This window comes from Periplaneta americana, chromosome 7, assembly GCF_040183065.1.
Source record: "Periplaneta americana isolate PAMFEO1 chromosome 7, P.americana_PAMFEO1_priV1, whole genome shotgun sequence".
NCBI lineage: Eukaryota > Metazoa > Arthropoda > Insecta > Blattodea > Blattidae > Periplaneta > Periplaneta americana.
In genome coordinates this window covers 103,731,856-103,752,840 of record NC_091123.1, presented here as the reverse complement: position 1 = coordinate 103,752,840, position 20,985 = coordinate 103,731,856, and the positions used below count along the sequence as shown (strand labels likewise).

Sequence of the window (20,985 nt, the reverse complement as noted above, 5' to 3'; positions counted from 1 at the left end):
ATGCTTATAAGTACAAAACGACAGGCAAAATGTCACATATTATAAAAAAAAAATAATGACAGACCTTCAACAATGGTATTACACGTACTACAGATGTCAATTAAAGCAGTATGAGCAGCTGTGAGGCCAACAATGACAGAAAATGTAAAAATATGTCGTGTTCGGATTAAATTGCATGCTACTTTATATTGACAGAAGAAAGGATTTTCCAGCTGGCGGTTATGGATGTTATCAGGGTCAGGGGAGGTGTCAGGGGATGTGTCTAATGCCACCTCCAGCTCCTCAGATGTGAACGGTGTATTGTAATATTCTGTGTTATCTGATTTAAAATTGAGGTTTCGTTTTTCCGCAGCATCTTTGATTTTCAGAAATTTCGGGTCATAATTATTTGAGCTGCTTATCTGTGCAAACTTGCTAGCGAATGTTTCTGCAATTTCTAGAGGACTGGTGGTTGTTACTCCATTATTCAGAATTCCCGGAGTTACAGAACTACGTTTCCCCATTATCCGACGGACTTCGTCCCATACGATGTTAGCTGGGACGTTCTTTTTCAATGAATTGACGTAGTTTGTCCAGGACGTCTTCTTAGCATTGCATACAGTGCGACGAGCTTTGGCTCGAAGATGTTTAAACTGGACAAAATTTTCTTGGGTCAGATGGCACTCAAATTTGCGTAAGGCACGTCTACAGTCTCGGATTGCATCTCTGCAGGCATCAGTCCACCAGGGGACAGAGAAGCATTATGGCCTGCAGGACGACCGGGCGATAATTCCACAGACTTCATAACCACATTTGAGAAATGTTCCACTACGGAGTCCACATTTTCTTGTCGGTTATCATCAAATGATATGGATTCCGAAAATCCGACCCAGTCCGCCTTTTTAATAACCCAGTTTGGAGAGCGAGATTCCGCAGGACTAAAGTGGACATACACATTCGAATGGGATAGTGGTCACTACCATGTAGGTCGTGAATCACAGACCATTCGAAATGCGTGGACAAAACTGGGCTACAAATGGAGATATCTATCATAGAGTATGTACTGTAAGCCAAGGAGAGGTGTGTTGCTTCCCCTGAATTCAGGGTAACAAGATTTAGACGGGTACATACCTATGCTATTTTATTTCCTCTGTCATCATCGGAATTTGAGCCCCATGAGTGGTAGGATGCATTGAAATCCTCCACTACCAGATATGGAGCAGGTACCTGAGAGAGAATGTCTTCAATTTCATGCACTGTGCAAGGTGTGTCTGGGGGCATATAAACAGAGACTAATGAGAACTGTATGGAAGGTAAAGTTACTCTAGTGGCTATGCATTGTTGTGGACTGTTAATGTTGATAACAGAGGAAAAAATACTTTGGTGGAGTACGAGAGCACAACCTCCATTGGCACGAATACTGGCAAGATGATCGTACCGGAACATAGTATCCCGAGATACTCAGGGAGTTTTCAGGCCAGAGGTGTGTCTCCTAAAGACATAAAATAGCAGGGTTCTCATGATAGCTCAATTGTTGTAGTTCTGTGTATCTGCTGCGTACACCGTTCACATTCCACTGTACAATATCAGTCATAACTAGGAGCTAAATCATGTTGATGGCTTCAAAGGGGATCTTCACTTCTTATCCTTTCTATGATTTGGTGCCTTTGATTGCGACTGCTTTGCCTTCGACCGTAGTGACTCACTCGCAGATCGTCGCACACCTGATCGTGACCTTGATCGAGGATGGGATCGAGAGTGTGATCTCGACTCGTCACCTGAACAAGGAGTGCGACGTCGCGGCGATCTACCTGGCCTTGAATCTTTTTTCTGTCGCCACGGCAGTGATCTTTTTTTGGAATGTTAGGCTTGGTATCAAGGCCACACGAGTCGTCTGACTCAGCAGTCTGAGTGGCAATGTCCACATACATTTGGGTAGCAATCTCAATTCGCTTTCCAGGTATATTTGGAAGAGGTGGCGTTTGTGTGAAAGAGTCAATTCCCTATGTTGCTTTTTTCAGTACTGCTGCATAGGATTTTTCCGTCGCCTTTTTCTGTTGATCTAAAATACGCTTACGCGCCTCGAAAAACGTAATATTTTCCCGGACTCGGAGCTCTTAAATATCCTTCTCTACCATATATTTCAGGCAATTTTCAGAATTCGCGGCGTGGTTCCCAGAACAATTCACACAGTCCTCGGCGCCGGCACTTGAGGAATCACCATGGTCAGCACCACCATACTTTGCACATATGATGTTGTTAGTGCAATGTTTTTGCGTACGTCCGAACCATTGGCACCTAAAGCACCGCATTGGGTTCAGTACATACGCAAGAACTGGGACACACTCATACCCGACAAGGATGTATTCTGGTAGGACAGGCTTTATGAAGGTCAAAAAGACAGTGCTCAGGGGAACAGTCTGTCCGTCCCGCTTACGTAATAAACGATGAGCCTTGGACACAGACTGCTCTGCCAGTTCTAGTTGGACTTCTTCATCAGACATACCGTCCAGAGAATCCGTATGCACTACTCCCTGTGTGGTGTTCAGCGAGGAGTGCCGTTCGACTTTAATAGGGTAAGACCCTAGCAACTTCGCTTTCAACAGCGTCTCACTCTGTTTTGGAGATAGTCTCGATGAGGAGACTGCCGTTGCGTAGTCCAGTTGCATTTTTGACCTTCCCAACGAGTCCGTCGAGTGCCTGTCTCACGTAAAATGGACTGATGTGTTTCACTGTCTTTTCTGTTCCATCCAAGATGATACTAATAAACTTCGGAGACAGCACTTTAACAGTTACTTTTTCAGGGTCTAATTCCATCGTAATTTTCGGGATATGACCACCAGTCGTATCTATTCCTGTCTTCTGTTTTTCATTAGTTTTTTCTGAGGGAGGGGAAGAGGAGCGCGAGGACATTTTGAACTGGCTCCCCCTACGGAAAAGACAGCGTCAGCCTGCCACCGGGGGGGGGGGGGGGGGGCAGAAGAAAAAATAAATACATCTAAAAATTCTTCTCGGTCTGTGCCGGCCGTGGGGAGCCCCTCCACAGCCCGATCCCAAGCAACCCACCTCACGCAAGTTACCCTTCAAAGTGGTCATTACACACCTAATGGCAAGTCTTACACCAGAAGCGTATCGCAGTTTTATGCCCCTACCACAGGAATAACTGCCCGTAGCTACCCACTCTACACTGAACGCAATCGCCGGACTACTCGGCTAGCTCCGATCCACCCACAAAAGCCGGAGCAATCCGAGACCGCACGCAGCTTCAGGGGACTTGTGGTTGATTACACTGCGACACCCATAAGTCAGTGATAACACGTCGGAGCGATATATTCGTCCCAGCGAGCAGAGTCGGTCACCAGGACGTCTAAATCACCCCGGGCCCCATTGGGGCTCTACGTGAGTGTACTTGACCTCTTGTCTGGGCTCGGCACCTAAACTTGCATGTAGGGGCAGTATGAAGGGTTCACTACTGCTTCGTTGCTGGGCGCCCTGTTGGGCCACACAAGTCGGAAGTCGCGCTTGAAACCGTGGGACAGGACCACGGAGATAGGAAAGATCCCCGCTGGTGAGATGGGAGTTATAAGCCTAAGAACCTTAACCTAAGAATGAATATAATGAAGTAGAAGAGGAAGAATAATGTGCCTCATCAGGCATTCTTAACAAATCCCGTCATGTAGGCAGACGTGGCAAGAACAAAACAGCGGGGATGGAGAGGTGAAAATGGTTGTGATGATGTGGTGGGCGTTCCGCATGCAATGGTGGCCACCGAGGAGAAATAGAGCGATGAAAAAAGACGAGAGAACGAAAAGAGCTGGGTGGTGGTAAGTCGATTAATGTTCGAAAAGAAAAGCACGAGAGCCACCATTGCATCCCCTAGTCACCAACTTGGTAGAACCCACCTCGACCAGAGAGGTCTGAAGTTCCTGGGTAGCTGAGTCGGTAGAGCATTGGCGCGCTCAAAGGTCCCGGATTCGATACCCGGCCTCGTGACAATTTTTCCCTTGAAATTATTCAAATCAGCTTCACAGGGCGCTATACCTGAAAGCCAGATTTGCATAAATATTAATACTGCTGATGAAAATATTGGTCATGTTCAGAATCGAGGATTATCTGACAGAGTACACTGAGAAACAAAGAATTTGTGTCAATTAAGACAAAAAAGAAAAGGTGTCTGCCTGTATCAAGAATTTACACCAGTTAACACTTGGATAAGAAGACACAATGGATTATCTTCTGCCGAGTGGAGAGACAGCTTGAAGATGACAGCAAATGTGACACCAGTACGAGCCATCCAAGAGTCCTGATAACCACTGCGTAAAATGTAGCAAGACAGAAACTTTGCCTCATGTCTTGGGCTTCTGTCCATTTGGTGAAGTCCTTCATAATAGCTGCCATCATTCCATAAGTTCATCTACTGCCACTGGTTTTTTAAAAAAAGGACTATACAATATTTGAAGAAGTCCACAGTCTTGCAAGCAACACAAGCACTAGACTTATAGACATGATTATCATGAAACTGCCTGCTAAAAAGGGGTTTATTTTAGACCCTACAGATTAGGTCCAAGAGTCACCTCACACAACCACAGAAAGCAGATGAGGAGAAAAGTATATCTCCCTACTGTGGATTTCTATAAAGAATGGTATCAACTAGATTATACAGAAATCAGAGACCTTCTTGGAGCTCATACCAAAACTGACAGCCCACATCCTAAAAGATTTTGGCCTTGACTATACATTGCTACAAGATATAAGCTATTAAAAGGTTCTATAGCAACTTTAGACATCAATTGTATAGCCAGATGTTTTATTTCAATGGTTTTTAAGTTGTTGTTATACATTTTTGTATGATGCTTTATTGTTTTGTATATTGTTAATTTATTCTTGCTCAGCATTTAAATTAGGTTACTCATTCATTTTAATAATTTTCTTTTCTTTTTTTAACACCTTTTGCTCATTATTCTTTGTCTTTATGGAACTTCTCCTTGTAAAAGAAGAGAAATAAAATAAATATAATCGATAATGAAAAGTTTTCATTTTTGAACAGCAAATCTTTCAACATGGCTATCCTCAATGAATGGGAAAGAATAGAACTCCTGATGATCATTGGTTATGGGGACAGGAGGAGTCAACAAGAGATATGTAATTTCAAAGACTTGTTTTCAGATAAGTCAATTTGATATGTGAGGCGCATCTAGAAAGTAAGTTTCCCTATTTCAAAAAAAAAAAAAAAAAAGACAATTTCAGGAAAACATTTATTGACAACAGGTACAGCAATGGTTCAGCTATTTTTCAACATAGACACCATCAGAATTGAGACACTTGTCGTATTGTGGGATCAACTTTTGTATCGCTCTGTCGTAGAACTCTGCCGCCTGTGAATGGAAACAGCGTGTGACAGACGTCTTCAGCTCTTCGTCGTTGCCAAAACGCTCACTGGAGGACAGGAATTTCTTGAGGTGCAAGAAAACGTGAAAATCGCTGGGAGCAAGATCAGGACTGTAGGGTGGGTGATCAAACAACTCCCAGCCAAATTCCGTCAAAACAGCTGCTGTGCACCGAGCCGTATGTGGACGAGCATTGTCATGGAGGAGCACAACACCTGCAGTAAGCATTCCACGCCTCTTGTTTTGAATGACACGTCGCAATTTTCGCAGTGTTTCACAGTAACGGTCAGCGTTCACTGTTTCACCTCTTGGAAGGAAGTCAATGAGCAGAATGCCCTTCCTGTCCCAGAACACCATGCACATCACTTTCCATACCGACAGGGTCTGTTTGAATTTCGTCATGACCGGAGACCCACTATGCCACCAATGCATTGACTGCTGCTTGGTTTCTGGGGTGAAGTGCGAAATCCAAGTCTCATTGCCCGTGACGATCCTGTCGAGGAACTCGTCGCCGTCATCGTGATACCGTTGCAGAAATGTCAGTGCTGCTCCTAAATGTTGCATTTTGTGTTCAGGTGTCAGGTTTTTCGGCACCCACCTGGCACACACTTTTTTGAACAGCAGGTGCTTAGTGACAATCTCATGCAACAAGGATCGCGATATCTGCGGAAAATGGATGCTCAGCTCCGTAATCGTGAAGCTACAGTTCTCCATGATGCACTGGCGCACCAGCTCAACACGATCATCTTTGATGAGGGATGGTCGCCCACTGCGCCCTTCATCATGGACACTTTGACGACCTTCGGAAAACTGCTTACACCAGCGACACACCATCTGCTTACTCATGATGTTTGGCCCGTAGACCTGACAGAGCTGCCGATGAATTTCAATTGGCGCAATGCTTTGTGCATTAAAGAACTTTATCACCGACCGAACCTCGCAGGTGGCGGGAGAAGGAATAAGAGTTTCCATTTCGGACCACTGCTGCCACGCTACTGGCACCAGGCGGGACCTGTCCGGCTGGCATATGATTGATACGTCATAGATCTGTTACGCATGCGCAATTGACAAGGCTAATTACGTTTACTTTCAAGGGGAAAAAATTGGGAAACTTACTTTCTGGATGCGCCTCGTAAAAGCAATCAAAATTGCTAGATATGTCCCATCTAATAACTTATCAATAATAAGTGAGGTTCACAACTCACTACATATTTAAAATAGATTATGTTTTAATTAACGAACGTTTTCAACCTTATTAGGTCATCGTCAGGTCAACATAACATGTGTATTAACATAGAAACCATGAACCGTAACATATTTCATGGGAACTGTACAATATATGTCAAATTTTACTTCAATGTTATTCTATATTGTACATTTCCATGAAATATGTTACGGTTCACTGGTTTCTACATTCATACATGTTAACCTGAAGATGACCTAATAAGATTGAAAAAGTTTGTTCATTAAAACAATCTAATTTAAATATGTAGTGGGTTGTACACCTCACTTGTTATTGATAAGTTATTAGACGGAACATACCTCGCAATTTTGATTGCTTTTATATATGAGAGATATGTAATGTGTTCAAGGAATTAGCTTACATCAGAATAGGAACGTAACACAAGAGTTTCGAAAATAGTGAAAAAGTTCAATGAAACTGGAAGCGTAAAGACAAACCAAAATCTGGAAGACCAAACAATGTTAATGTTACAGGTAGAGAAAGTGTCCTAGATATATTGTTATCCATTGAAGAAGATCCGCATAAATCTACTATAGAGGTGGGACATGAATACAGTGAGAGTCACGCATCAGTGTAGAATTTGTTGATCACAGAAATGGCATCTATATAAAATTCAGTTTTTGCAATATTTTCTGATGAGACAACTTATTTTTTACACGATAGTGTCAACCATCTTAACTGTCGATACTGATCTCCTCATAATCCTTATTGCAGGGCAAAAGTGCACACACAGCATTCTCAAAAAGTGATTGTGTGGGATGGTTTAGTTGAAAGGAGCATAATTGGTCCATTTTTCATAGAAGGTAAACTTAAACTCTGAAAAATATCTACAGCTTTTGCATAATGATGTTATCCCAGCTTGTAGACAGAAACAATATCCCTGTGAAAATGTAGTGCTTGAGGAAAACATATTTTATACTTCTTGGAATAAACATAAATCACGTGTAATATTACCAGAGGCAGGTATTTATGGAGATTAATTTTATCATTTGTATTTTTTAATATTGGTGTCAGCGGAGATTGTTGGAGATTGATTTGGAAAACACAATTATTTTGGAAAAATAATACACAGAAGAAAAAGCTTTTCCATATGACAAGGTTGTCATATTTTGATAAGCAAACAGAACGACACTTTATTGATACCTACTTTTGAACAGATCGCTATCATAGATCATGTACAATACTGATATATGAATAGTATGTAGACTATTGAAGCTGAGAAATATTGCTAGTAGTAATTTTCTTAACCTTAAATAAAAAATAATAATACAAACAAGTGAATTGGTTATATTTTAATCTTTATAATCATGAGTCTAGTTTTCCACAAGAAAACTTCTACGGAATGTCCGAATCTGGGAATGTTGTCTTCAGTAGGCCAGATGTGCATGTCATCACCTTGTAACTATTCTGGTGTTTAACAGTGTAGAAAGCGAAAATTTCCTTCTGCTGCAGTTATTTCATCTTCCAATTTGATGCCAGGTTTTACAAAGAAGTCGATTAATTTTGTAGAAGAACTTTCTCCATGAACTGCTCTTTTGTGTTTGCAAATCAAGTCCTTTATTCGACACTGAAACAAATGTACTGGCTTTACATACCATGCATTCACCTTCGAAATCATCTCTACCTTATCGAAAACAAGGATACTTCTTCTGTAACTCAGCAGAAAATTTACACTTTCTTTTTGGCATTTCTTCTCATACAAACTACAAGCATGCACAGCACAACAAAAGACCGTTATGAAAGTCGACAGCCAGCAAGCAATAGTAACCGGAAGACAACATATAGCATTGCCATCTAGTGGCAACAGCTTTAAACACAAGACACAAGCTTCCAAACATTACAAAAATAAAACATTGATAATATTGCGGCCAAAGAGTACAGAAAGAGAAGATCACGAGAGCATTTAAAGTGGAGTGGACTAAAACGTTACTTAACTGTAACGACTAGAAGGTTCGAAGTTACAACAAAGCAATTGCTACAAATATTTAAGACATTTTCCTTCACTAGTAACGTATTTTAAACTTAACCTAAAAACCCGGACAATTAGCCAAAATATAAAAACGCGCCCAGACGAAAAATTTAACCCTAAAAAAGAGAGCATGTCCGAGAAAACCCGGACCCCTATGGCAACCCCTACTGTATGAATTAGAATTGATTGATTTTCTTTGTATTTATTTTGAGAGTACATTAATCCCTGCACTATTTTTTTAATACAGTATAAACCCACTTATCCAAGGCTCTGTGTTAACGGAGGCACTCATTTCGTCAATGTAAATTAATCAAATTAATGGTAAAATTCGTAACAACGCGCTCCACACTTCGTTGTAAACTAAAGGCAATATGCAGCAATATAGCTGCGAGCAAGAGGAGTAACAAGCTCAAACAACAAATACCGAACTTTTTTGCAAGGAAAGTTTATCTGGTTTTTGAATAAGGTACTGTAGTATACTTACAATTCCCATTTTTATAAGATAATTTGAATTAATTAAAGATTTTCATTACATCAGTAGCAATCATTTCGTCATTTCTAACCTAAACCACGATTTCCTGCACGTTCAGTCTTATCAGAATTTTTTGCTATCCGAGGTACCCTCGGTCCCAATTACCTCGGATAAGCATGAAATGAAAGAAAATATTTGCTACAATCAATAGAGAAAAGTTATTTATAGCAAATAAACACGAGTAAACACTGTTAAAATCAACAGAACTTCACACTATGGTTCGTGTCTTTCCTTCGAAAATGGGAGTTACAAACGAACATGAAAATATGTTTGTTGAAAAGTAACGAAACTTAGCTTGTATTAAAAAAATTAAGTATGAAGTATTGGTCCAAGATCAATTTCATCATATTGTAATTGAAATTTCAGTGATAAACTATTATGTCATTTACGGTTATTTACCAGCCTATCAATACGTGGTTTTATGTTATTTGCTGCTGAAAGAAGAAGTACTGAGCTAGAGATGCTCAATGCCTGCTTTCATTATTGAGAATAGCTGTTCACATATGTATATGGATCATTAGGGTAGAGACTAAGACGAAGGCAGAAAATAGGAAAGATGGGAGAATGCTGAGTTTGCAGTGAATGACTTGCCCTTGGGCAGAACACTACAAATGACTAATATGTAAGATGACCCAAAAATAGACTAATATGTAAGATGACCCAAAAATTGCAATCATTTTTGCAGCTAGTCTATGTAATCATGGATACTGCTGTTGAGGTAAATACTTGTAAAATCAGCATGGTTTGAAATATTGACACTGTAGGTCGACAATCTTAAGTTGCAGAAAAACAGTATTGTTTCAAGTGCTACTGCAAAGGGTATTACCAGAACTTGAAACTCCTTTTCAACTGCCTCAAATCAGCAAGGTTTGTAGTATTGTTAAAACGGTATTTAATCCTTTATAATCACACTTTAGGTCAATAATCTCAAGTTGTAGAACAACTGTATTGTATGCTGTTGCAAAGGGTATTACCAGATCTTGAAACTCCTTTTCAACTGCCTCAATGTCTTGAAACCTACAATGAATTTCAGCACGAACAATTTTCAAATTTGCAAAGTGCACCATGTTCTCTTCCCATAATTGATCTTCCATAGAGCCAGTTTATGACTGAATGCTGATCATATCAGTAACAAGCTGGCCTCTACTCTGAAGAGAGGTATTTAATATATTCAGATGGCTGTGAGATCCACGAGGAATGTAAGGTTGGCTATCCAAGTGGTATCATTAAGTACTGGCGCGATTTTTTCTTTAATTTCCATAAACTGGGATATTGGTTCATGAAGATGAAAGTATCTTTCGAGCATTCTTCCTCAGCTCAGCCAGAGGACATTGCAGTGGTATATGATGTCTCCATACTCTGCATCGATATTCTGAAGAAATTTCTGAAATTGGCAGTCAGTGAATCCTTGCATTCTTAAATAATTAACATGCTGCACTACTGTTCCAACACATTATTAATATATTTTGTCATTTTGCAACATAATACTTGTTGATGAATGAGACAGCGGACAGCAATCAGACCACATCCACCAAAACTGTTAACATTTTCCTTCACTTGGGCAAGGAACCCAGTATCATGAACACCAAACAAGCCCAGGGTAATCCAACTTCATTTACAGACTCTTTCACAGCCTCGAAAATATCTCGGATTGTAGTAGTGTCTTTTAATGACCTCATCTCAAGATTGTGGTCAACTTCACAGCCAAATCTGTCGATACATCAAGTGCCAACGAATATGTAACAAAATGTGTTGCCTTGTCTATAAGTTGCTGTTGTACATCACCTGCCATTTCTCTATTGTCAAGAAATGGATTCGGAACACCTCAAAATCTGTGCTTGTGCATTAGAAAACAACAACATTTCTCTATTGCGGCAAGCTACTGTGTTTCGTGAAAGATGAACCACTTCAAACTGATGTAGTTCATTAGGACACAATACTTCTGCTACCTCAACTATACATTCTTTTATGAAATCACCTTCACTGAATGGCTTTCTTGATGTAGCAATTTTATGCGCTATTGCGTAACTTACACGTAGTGGTGCTCCATTTATTGGTCTGCATTAATCAGAGTCCTATATATTGAAAGAAATGAAAAGAAGTAAAACTTTCTCCTATGCAATTTTGAATTTAAGTTCATTAACTCTATTGTCACTCCAGATGGAAAAACATTTTTTTTCAATGTATTATACATGTTTAATACTGCTACACTATTATTATTATTATTATTATTATTATTATTATTATTAGTGGTATAATCTTGCTTCTCCTGGATGGCATAATGATCTATGAATTTCAGTCACCTTCTCAGAGAGACATCATTTATGCCAGAACATTAGCGAGAAAATGCATCTGCGACATCATTTTCTTTGCCAGGTTTGTAAATAATTTCATAGTTGTAGCACAATAATTCTAATCGCCATCTGATTATCTTTTTGTTGTTCACTTTCCCCGAAATTTGAGAGTCAAACATAAAAGAAAGAGATTTCTGGTCTGTAATTAATCAAAAGCGACGACCCATAAGGTAATGTCCCCATTTACGTATGGCTTTGATGATAGCATAAGCTTTCTTTTCAACTGCTGCATGTTGCTGTTCAGTCAGAGAAAGAAAACGGGAGAAAAATGCTAAGGGCCAGCCTTATTGCGAAAGTATTGCAGCTATAGCTTTCTCCAAAGCATCTGTTTCGACAGTGAAGGTAGCTTCTGGATCTACAGCAGATAACACCGCATTTGCTACATCCCTCTTTAGACAATCAAAAGTTTCTATTGCTTCCAGACTAAAAGGAAATTTACTTCGTGTTAGGATCTGAACTTTCTCGGAAAATTTAGGGATGAAATGTGAATAGTGAGAGAACATGCCAAGTGCTGTCCTCAAACAAGGAATCTCTTTAGTTAGGAGTGGTTTAAGGCATTCTGGATCTGGACATTGTTCTATTGCTTATGATATAACCTAGGAAGTGAACAGAATGGACAGAAAAACATGATTTTGCTTTGTTTATAGTCAATCTGTATTTTTCAGATATTTCCATGAATTGACTAAATTAGCGTCATGTTCTTCCTGGTTTCTACCACATACTGTTACATCATCCTGGTAAGCTACTGTGTCTTTAAGATTTTCATTGGCAATAATACTGTCGATTTTCCTTTGAAAAGCAGCCACACCGTTTGTAACACCAAACGGAATTCTTGTAAACTGAAATAATTTACCACAAGCCTCAAATGCTGTATAAGGTTTGTCTTCTTTGTTAATAGGGACTTGATAGTAGGCACTGCGGAGATCGATTGTACTAAATACTTCATAATTAGCAACTTTGTTAACTAAATCGTCAATTGTTGGCAACGGATAAGCATCAAGATAAATATAACGGTTTATAATTTGTGAATAATCTACAACCATATGCCTCTTATGGTTTTCATCTGACACAACCAGAACTTGGGCTTGCCAAGGTGAGCAGTTTTCCTCAATGATGCTATCTTTCAACAAATTTGCTATTTCAATTTCAATGAATTTGTCATCTGATTCAGTATGATGTCGAGATTTTATGGAAATGGGTTTCAGATTTGGCATTAAGTTCTGAAAAAGGGAAGCAGGCTCCTTAAGTGCTTGAGATAAAGCGCAAATTATGGGAGGATCTTGGTTACCACTAAATTGAATGCTAACACTAATGTGTTCTTTTAGAATGTCGTGACCAATGATATCTGAGCAGAGGTTAGGAACAATATGTAACACAACATTTTCATAAATGTGACCTTGGAGTGTTAGTTTTACATGGCATTTCTCACTGCAAGATGATCATAGATTACTAGATACCACAGAAACTTCTATACCTAGACAATAGGCAATTATAGTTTACATACAAATTTAATGAACTCCCTGTATCAATGAGGGTTGAGATATATTTTTCCATTGAGAGAAACAGGCACAAGAGCTATGGATAAACCAGTGGACACACTAGCTATGCAGAAAGATGTAATAACAGTTTGTTTACTCGCAGATTGCTGTTGACATGCCTTCTTGTATTGACTTTTTTTTTTGCCACAGGCTCTGCAGACAGCTTCCCTAGCAGGACAAACAGTTCTAGGATGTTTTCCTAAGCCACAGAAGTAACAACTCACAGTAACAGTTGCAGAAGCATTCTTAAATTCATTTGTGTATACAGAATTAGAATCACTGGTGCAGGAATATGATAAAAAGATGATCATTCTAAAGCCCGTGTCTGAATGAAGGCATCATTCAGAGAAAAATCTGGGCTTTCAAGGAGCCTCTGGCATATGTATGATTCGTGCAATCCACTGTTGAAAGTGTCACGAATATGATCGTCTGTTCGTTTCTGCAGTCACCACCTTGAAATTAAATTCTTTGCTTAGTCGCTTATACCTCAAGATAAGTCGTAATTGACTCACCTGATTGCTGTTTTCATGTTCCAAGTTTGTGACGCGCAAATATTTTATTCACTGGCTTTACAAATAGATTCTTCAAAATGACAATTGCGTCATTAATTGACCCACATAATCGTAAATTGGAGTAGAAACATCATTAACCTGAAGACGAAGTTTGTTTTGATCGCTGACTTTAGTAGTCACAATAAAATTTGGGAAGTCCTATACCAGTGGTTCCATTCTTGCGATGCTGTGAACGATTCTGGGTCAATGTCTAGTCTGTCAGGACGTAACAGATGATCCATTGTATTAAATAAATTGATAGAAGTATAAGCAAAATGTAATTTACCTTTCTAAAGGTTTCTTTTTTTAACACAATGCAACATAAGTCATAGAAGTCTACAATAAACAAGATAGTCCATGCCTGTGGAGTAACAGCGCGTGTCCGCGAAACCAGGTGGCCCGGGTTCGATTCCCAGTCGGGGCAAGTTACCTGGTCGAGGTTTTTTCCGGGGTTTTCCCTCAACCCAATATGAGCAAATGCTGAGTAACTTTCGGTGTTGGACCCCAGACTCATTTCATCGGCATTATTACCTTCATCTCATTCAGATGCTAAATAACCTAAGCTGTTGATAAAGCATTGTAAAATAACCTACTAAAATAAAAAAAATAAAATAAACAAGATAGACGACAATGTAAATAAAAACAAAAGAATAAGTAAAGAGACTGAACATCAAAGAGAAGCCAGTTCATATCAGCATGGTTGTTGAAGTCGGCAATTTCTAGACATATACATTACAATGAAATGTTTAAAATGGGGATTCTCAAGTTTATTAAACAGAATATTGGCACATATCATAATTAGAGAAAATTCATAACAAAAAGTGGATTGATATGAAATAAAATCACTGAACAATTTCAGATGTTCGATGTGTCTTTTATGGTAAATCATGACGCTTATTAATTTACAAATTTTACAACATAATATATTTTCCTCTTTGAATGAAAAATAATCATCTCTAATGTCTTTTACAAGCATAAGTAAAGTTGCAGATTTTATTGATGGCATATTAATACATCTTCACAGTATCTTCACTAGATCACAACTGAACTTCTTATGAAATGTTTACTTTTCGAACAGAAAAACAGGCATGCTGTGTCGAAACAATCATTAGAATGCAGTAAATAATACAAAATTCACACCTATTTAACTTCGAATGACTTCACACGACTTCTTTCATTTTGTGACAAACCTGAAGGTACTTCAGTAAAGTAAACAGCTGACATCATCTTATAGCAAGTGTTCATTAAACTTATAGTCGCCTCTAGGCAATGCTTTGGTGTCCAAACTTCGTTCCCTATACTTCACAAACCAATATATTGTCAGACCATCGGATCTGTGCACCTTCAGCACTGTCGTCATTCTTGGTAAAGTTAACGCTCCTACTCACTCCATTCCACCAGCTTTCCTCCCATCACGTCAAACTGCAGGCCACAAACCTTGCCTTATAGGGATGTTGCCAAATTTCCGTCAAACAGTGTTATGTCTATTGAATATTGCTTATTAATAATGTGAGATAAATTATTATTTATTCATAATTTAATTTAAGTAGGTCTAATGACGCTGATTGACTTCTACGATTATTTGGAGATAATTATATGTTTACAGTGGATATATTTTGTTGGTTAAATGAAAATTACGTGAAGGGAATCTGTTTCGTTTTTAAAGAGAAATGTTTTCGTCATAAATACTTTTCCTTCACCTCATTATCTGATTTTTTTAGGTTTGTAATGTGATCCTGAAGTCCTAATAAAATTATAAAATTGTAGGAATGAATGAAGAGATAGTCATGTACCCTCCTTTCTCATCTGGGCTAGGGACCGGCTAAGTTACTACATGGTACGAAATTATTTACATACTATATAACATCACATAGTGATAATGTGCAAGAAGTTCTAATTTATGCTTAAGAAAATATTTACATATTTACAACAGACCAAGACTTGTATTATGTATGAAATTACAGAGGGCATATCCCAGACATATCTGAATCTGAATCACTACTATCGCTGCTGCTGCTGCCTTCACCCAACTTGATAAATCTAGGTACTTTCTTTTCCATTAATCCATAACGTTTCTCTCTCACCTTGGAAATTTATTACTTCTCTAGCAACCTTCAATAATTTCTTCAAAGTCGGAACTTTTTTCTGTATGGTATAAAATTCTTGTATCTTTCTTCTTAAAATACATCGGTCCATATCTGTAGTGCTCGGGAAAAGTGACACAAGTCAGTTTCCACAAACCTTTTTTGATAATTTATTGAGAACTTACGGAACATCTGTTCACTTGGAAAAAAATACATAGGTATTCCTCCCATTACAATAATTCGACATAAACCAGTGTAAGTTGTCCATAAATTATCAAAAAAGGATTGTGAAAACTGACTTATGTCACTTTTCACAAGCACTGCAGATATCTACAAGAATTAAAAGTTCCCTTGGTCTGTTGACCCTGGTGATTCATTTCCTGCAGACTCCCTCTCTCTTGATTTTCTTTATTAGGCGCTCTGACTTGCCTATATAAATTACATAAAAATGTTGTATTATATCAGTATTAGTTAAGTAAGTAATTTTAATACGTAATCAATTGAAATAAAATAAGCCTCACCTTTGATCGTAGCTGCTCTTATTGTTGCTTGATTTATAGTAAACAGATATTGACCTGTTTCTCTTCATCGAAAAATGCTATCACTTGCTTAATATTTTTTTCACCACTCCGTGCTACAGTATTCATGTTGAGTTGACAACACTGGACTGCAAGCGCAAATAAACTGTCCCGCAAGAAGGCTTAAAATTGTGAGTAGTGGGGGAGAGAAAAGGAGAGAGGCAGAAAAGAGAGAGATAGGAATGAAGGGAGAGAAATGAATTACCAAGGCTCAGAAGGAATTAGGGTTCAGTTCACATATCTTACGAGGACACAGATCCAATGGTCCGACAATACAAAGGAAAGCTTCTATCTGCAAAGTTTCTCTGCTACAAACGAAAATAAACTGTAACTTACTGTATGCAATAGAAGGGCTCACTCTTCAGATCCTTAAGAACTTTGTCATGGAATACACTTTGGTAAAAGCCCAGGCTGTTGTCTCCATCATCATCATTATCAGTAATAAAATCTACTGACTTGCCAAGAGAATTTTCAAAATTCTTACCAGAAGATTCATAATTGTGTCGTACATTCTCCAAAACTGAAAAATGAAGTAACTTTTATTACTGTCAACACTCCCAAATGTTAACATACTTTTAACTACTGTTTGTTCAAGCCATGATGAGAGATGACAGAAATAAACTCCCTATATTTTTTTTATAAAAGCACATAGCAGTCATCAGTAGTTACTACTTGTCCAATATACATTATTACCTAAGTATAAAAGCATGATATGTCTAATGAAAATAAATAAATAAATATGTTTTGTAAACTAAAGAAAATAGTTTACATGTAATCAATGTGTGTAATCAAAACATATACAAGACATTTTACCATGACCCCTTACACTAAAACGCTGTGGTTAGAGAAAGCATTCTGACAACACTACAGAGTCCACTCAAATCTACTTTTAGAATTCCCTGACACTTCTCTGTTTTCCTGACTACTTCATTTTTTCCCCTGATGTTACAATTTATAAAGTGAAGTTGAAAATAAAGTATAATTCCATTAAATAATTCTTTTAACTGTTTTTTTTTTAATTTCATATTAAAGGAGTTTCGAATAATTTATGGTGGGACAGAGAGACTTTTCAACTTCTGAAAAGTTAGAAGTGAAATGTGATGTTGCAAAGTACAATGGCGGAACAGGACCATGGTCAACTTCATTGCCTTAGACACATTTATACTGTATAAAAACATTAAAAGTAATGGTCAACCATTTCCTAATTAAGTGTGATCGGTATTATTTGGAGGAATGAAGTTCCAGATTTTCCTTGGAATGCCCTGACATTTCCCAGTTTTCCCACAATTTACAAAATTCCCTGAATTGCGCTGGATATCCAGTTTTCCAGACAAGTAGACACCCTGAACACACATCATGTTCTACAATTAACAAACGAAATATTTCTGGACACAGGTTCCCATATGAAGGTTTTTCATAATGATCTCCTCTTACCTGTAAAAGTGTGTAACAAAGTTACAGAATCTCCCAGTATTATTAAAAAAAAAAAAAAAAAAACAAAAAAAAACGATAAAGTTGAGAAACATCAATTAAATAATTCGAAATTTTATCGAGCTTCCAGCCAGGTCATAAGTTGGTGATCCACCGACGTTTCGAGGTTGTTCATCTTCCTCATCTTCAGGGTTAAATGATATCTGATGGTACCTAGCTCCTTAATTTATAGTGCCAGAGGGAGTCAGCCGAGGAGCTGTGTGCCGATTGGCTATTATTAGTGCGGACCGCGGCGAGAACGCTGCCAACGTGTCGCCTTGCTTTGTGCTTTCCGGCTAAATGACCTTGGGTCTCACGGTGGGCTCGGCGGACGAGTTCTCATGTGTCTCATGTGCCAGGGGTCTCAACTTCGCTCCCGCTCCAAAGAAAATTCCGGTCGCAGACATCATTAGCAGTATTGAAGGCGCTATCCACCAGCTCCCATCAGACAGCGCAGAAGAAATACGCCGAGAAGTTGCCAGGGCTGTTACCAAGGCCACCATTCCTAAGCCCAACATCAGCCAAGAGGAGAATAAAGCCTTGCAGATGCTTGGGAAGAACGACAACTTAGTCGTTCTGCCAGCTGATAAGGGAAATGCCACAGTCCTCCTTTCCTCAACGCAGTATCAGGAGAAGATTGATCAACTGCTGAACGATCCGGCATATAAAAATCTCTAGAAAGATCCCACCAGCTCAGTAGAGAGACGCACCAACCAGCTAATCAAGAAATCCAGTCTCCGCGCCGAGAGTAAGCGGTTAGTTTCACCATCAGGCAATATACCACCCAGGTTATATGGTCTACCCAAGCTACATAAGCCAGAGGTACTGCTAAGGCCTATAGTAGATGCGATTGGCAGCCCTACATATCGCTTGGCCCGCTATCTCACTAACCTGCTGCAACCACTGGTGGGTGGGTGCGTACATCATGTGAAGAACTCTACACAATTTGTACAGATCCTAGACAACATCAAAGTGAAACCGTCCGACCTTCTAGTCAGCTTCGATGTAGTGTCCCTCTTCACCGGGGTTCCACTCTCGGAAGCCATGCTACTGCTTTCCAATCAATTTCCACCTGACATCACGGAATTGTTCTGCCACACGCTCACCTCCACATATTTTCTACAGAACAACACCTACTATGAACAGATAGACGGAGTCGCCATGGGTTCTCCGCTTTCACCAGCCATAGCCAACTACTATATGGAGCATCTGGAGCATGAAATACTAGCTACAGCGCCATTAAAGCCTACACATTTCATCAGATACGTAGACGATACGTTCGTCATCTGGCCTCATGGACAAGACACATTACCAGATTTTCTCAGGCATATAAACAGTCTACGACTCCAGATCCAGTTCACTATGGAGGTTGAAACGAACGGTAAACTCCCATTTCTGGACATCCTTATCTCCAGAAATAACAACGGATCTCTTGGCCATGCGGTATACTGTAAACCCACACACACCAACTTGTACCTGAACGCGAATAGTTTCCATCACAAAGCGCAGCGGAAGGGCATACTTAACACACTGGCCCATAGAGCAGTCTCTATATCGGACCCGGAGCAATTAGACACTGAATTTCAACACCTGAAGCTCACCCTCCAGCAGAATGGATATTTGGCTAAAGACATCACGGCCTCTTTGAATAGAGCAAGACACAAGAAGCAGCAGCAGCAGCAGCCCATCACGGACTCACTAGAAGCGGAAAAACCAGCCACAGGCTGTCTACCATTCACAGGGAAGTTGTCGGGAAAGATAAGCAGACTGCTCCACAAGCATGGAATAAAAACAATCCACAAACCTCCGCCAAAAATCAGGAACAAGGTCAGATCAGTAAAAGACGATCTAGGCCTCAGAGTACCAGGTATCTACCGCATCCCATGTGAATGTGATGCGGCTTACATTGGACAGACTGGATGCACAATAGCGACGCGTCTTTCGGAACATCAAAGAAGCATCAGATTAATGCAGCCCGAAAAATCCGGATTGGCTGAACATTGCATTGAAAAAAGCCATAGGGCTAATTTCAATAACACCGAGGTCCTGGTAAAGTGTGCGGGCTATTGGGATAGAAGAGTAAAAGAAACCCTGGCCATACCGGCGGAACGCGGTAACCTGAACCGGGACTCAGGTCTCCAACTAAGCGCGGCATGGGCACCGGCTATTAAATTTCTCACCGCCCGGACGACGGGCCGTCATCAGCAGAGGACACATGAGAACTAGTCCGCCAAGCCCACCGTGAGACCCAAGGTCATTCAGCTGGAAAGCACAAAGCAAGACGACACGTCGGCAGCGTTCTCGCCACGGTCCGCACTAATAACAGCCAATCGGCGCACAGCTTCTCGGCTGACTCCCTCTGGCACTATAAATTAAGGAGCTAGGTACCTTCAGATATGATTTAACCCTGAAGATGAGGAAGATGAACATCCTCGAAACGTCGGTGGATCACCAACTTATGACCTGGCTGGAAGCCCGAGAAAATTTCGAATTATCACGTCGCCAGGAAAGCTTCAGTAGCAATTAAATAAAATAATAATTCCAAAATTTTATTGTGTATTCACTGAAGTTTGATGTGGTCTCCTTTGGCAGTCAGGCATACATCTAAGTAGTACACTATATACTCTTAGCTTGATGTAATCACATTGCTAAAAGTCCAGAATAGTGAGATCTGGAGAGAATGGTGACCATGGTTTCCATCCACCCCTTCTGAGCATCTTTGTGCAAATGTGTGATTTCAGAATATCCAAATTATACCAGAAAGTGTGAGAACTACCATCTTGCTGAAAGATTATATTGGTGTTAGAGATTTAGAATACTCCACACAGTTCCAACTTATTAAGATTACAGTAAACTCCACAAAGGTAACAATCTGTTTCTCTCTTCCAAGAGCACCACAACTACACATTAACTTTCAGGCTATTGCTCTCATGTTCAACAATGGCACGTGGATTTCCATAAGCCCATTGGTGAACATGTTCAGTGCCCTCAACTTAAACACTATACACACTAAAAACTCAAAATCTCATGAAGAATGTTTGCAGCAAAATCGCATCTTTTGCGACAATCATGTATTTAAAGTACAGTCTTAGAAAAAAGTTTTGTTGCACAGATACTTTATAAGTCCCAGAAAGGAGGCAGTGTGCATGATCAGATAACGAGTGATCTGGTTCACAAGAGCACGACTAGTTGAGGTAATAAATTAGTTTTGTTTCGTTGTATGTCATCCCTTAGTAGCTAGAGTAAGTGCCAGGGAAAAGAATTCAGAGTAAATAAGTAATGTGGTAGAGACTGTTAACA

General features: G+C 39.5%; 1 protein-coding gene across 16 annotated transcripts in view; it reads right to left on the bottom strand.

Moving 5' to 3' along the window:
- The window catches only part of LOC138703320 (germ cell nuclear acidic protein-like), a 300,735-nt gene that overhangs the window by 211,396 nt on the left and 68,354 nt on the right, over positions 1 to 20,985 (bottom strand). For 15 of the 16 annotated variants that reach the window (XR_011333103.1, XR_011333098.1, XR_011333100.1 and 12 more), the window contains exon 4: positions 16,552 to 16,735. The exons of the other annotated variant lie outside the window; for it this stretch is intronic. Coding sequence is in view for 7 of the 15 variants with exons in the window: in XM_069831106.1 (XP_069687207.1) it covers positions 16,552 to 16,735 (184 nt within the window). In the remaining 8 variants the exon portion in view is untranslated. The remainder of the gene's footprint in view (positions 1 to 16,551; positions 16,736 to 20,985) is intronic. 16 annotated transcript variants of the gene reach the window in all.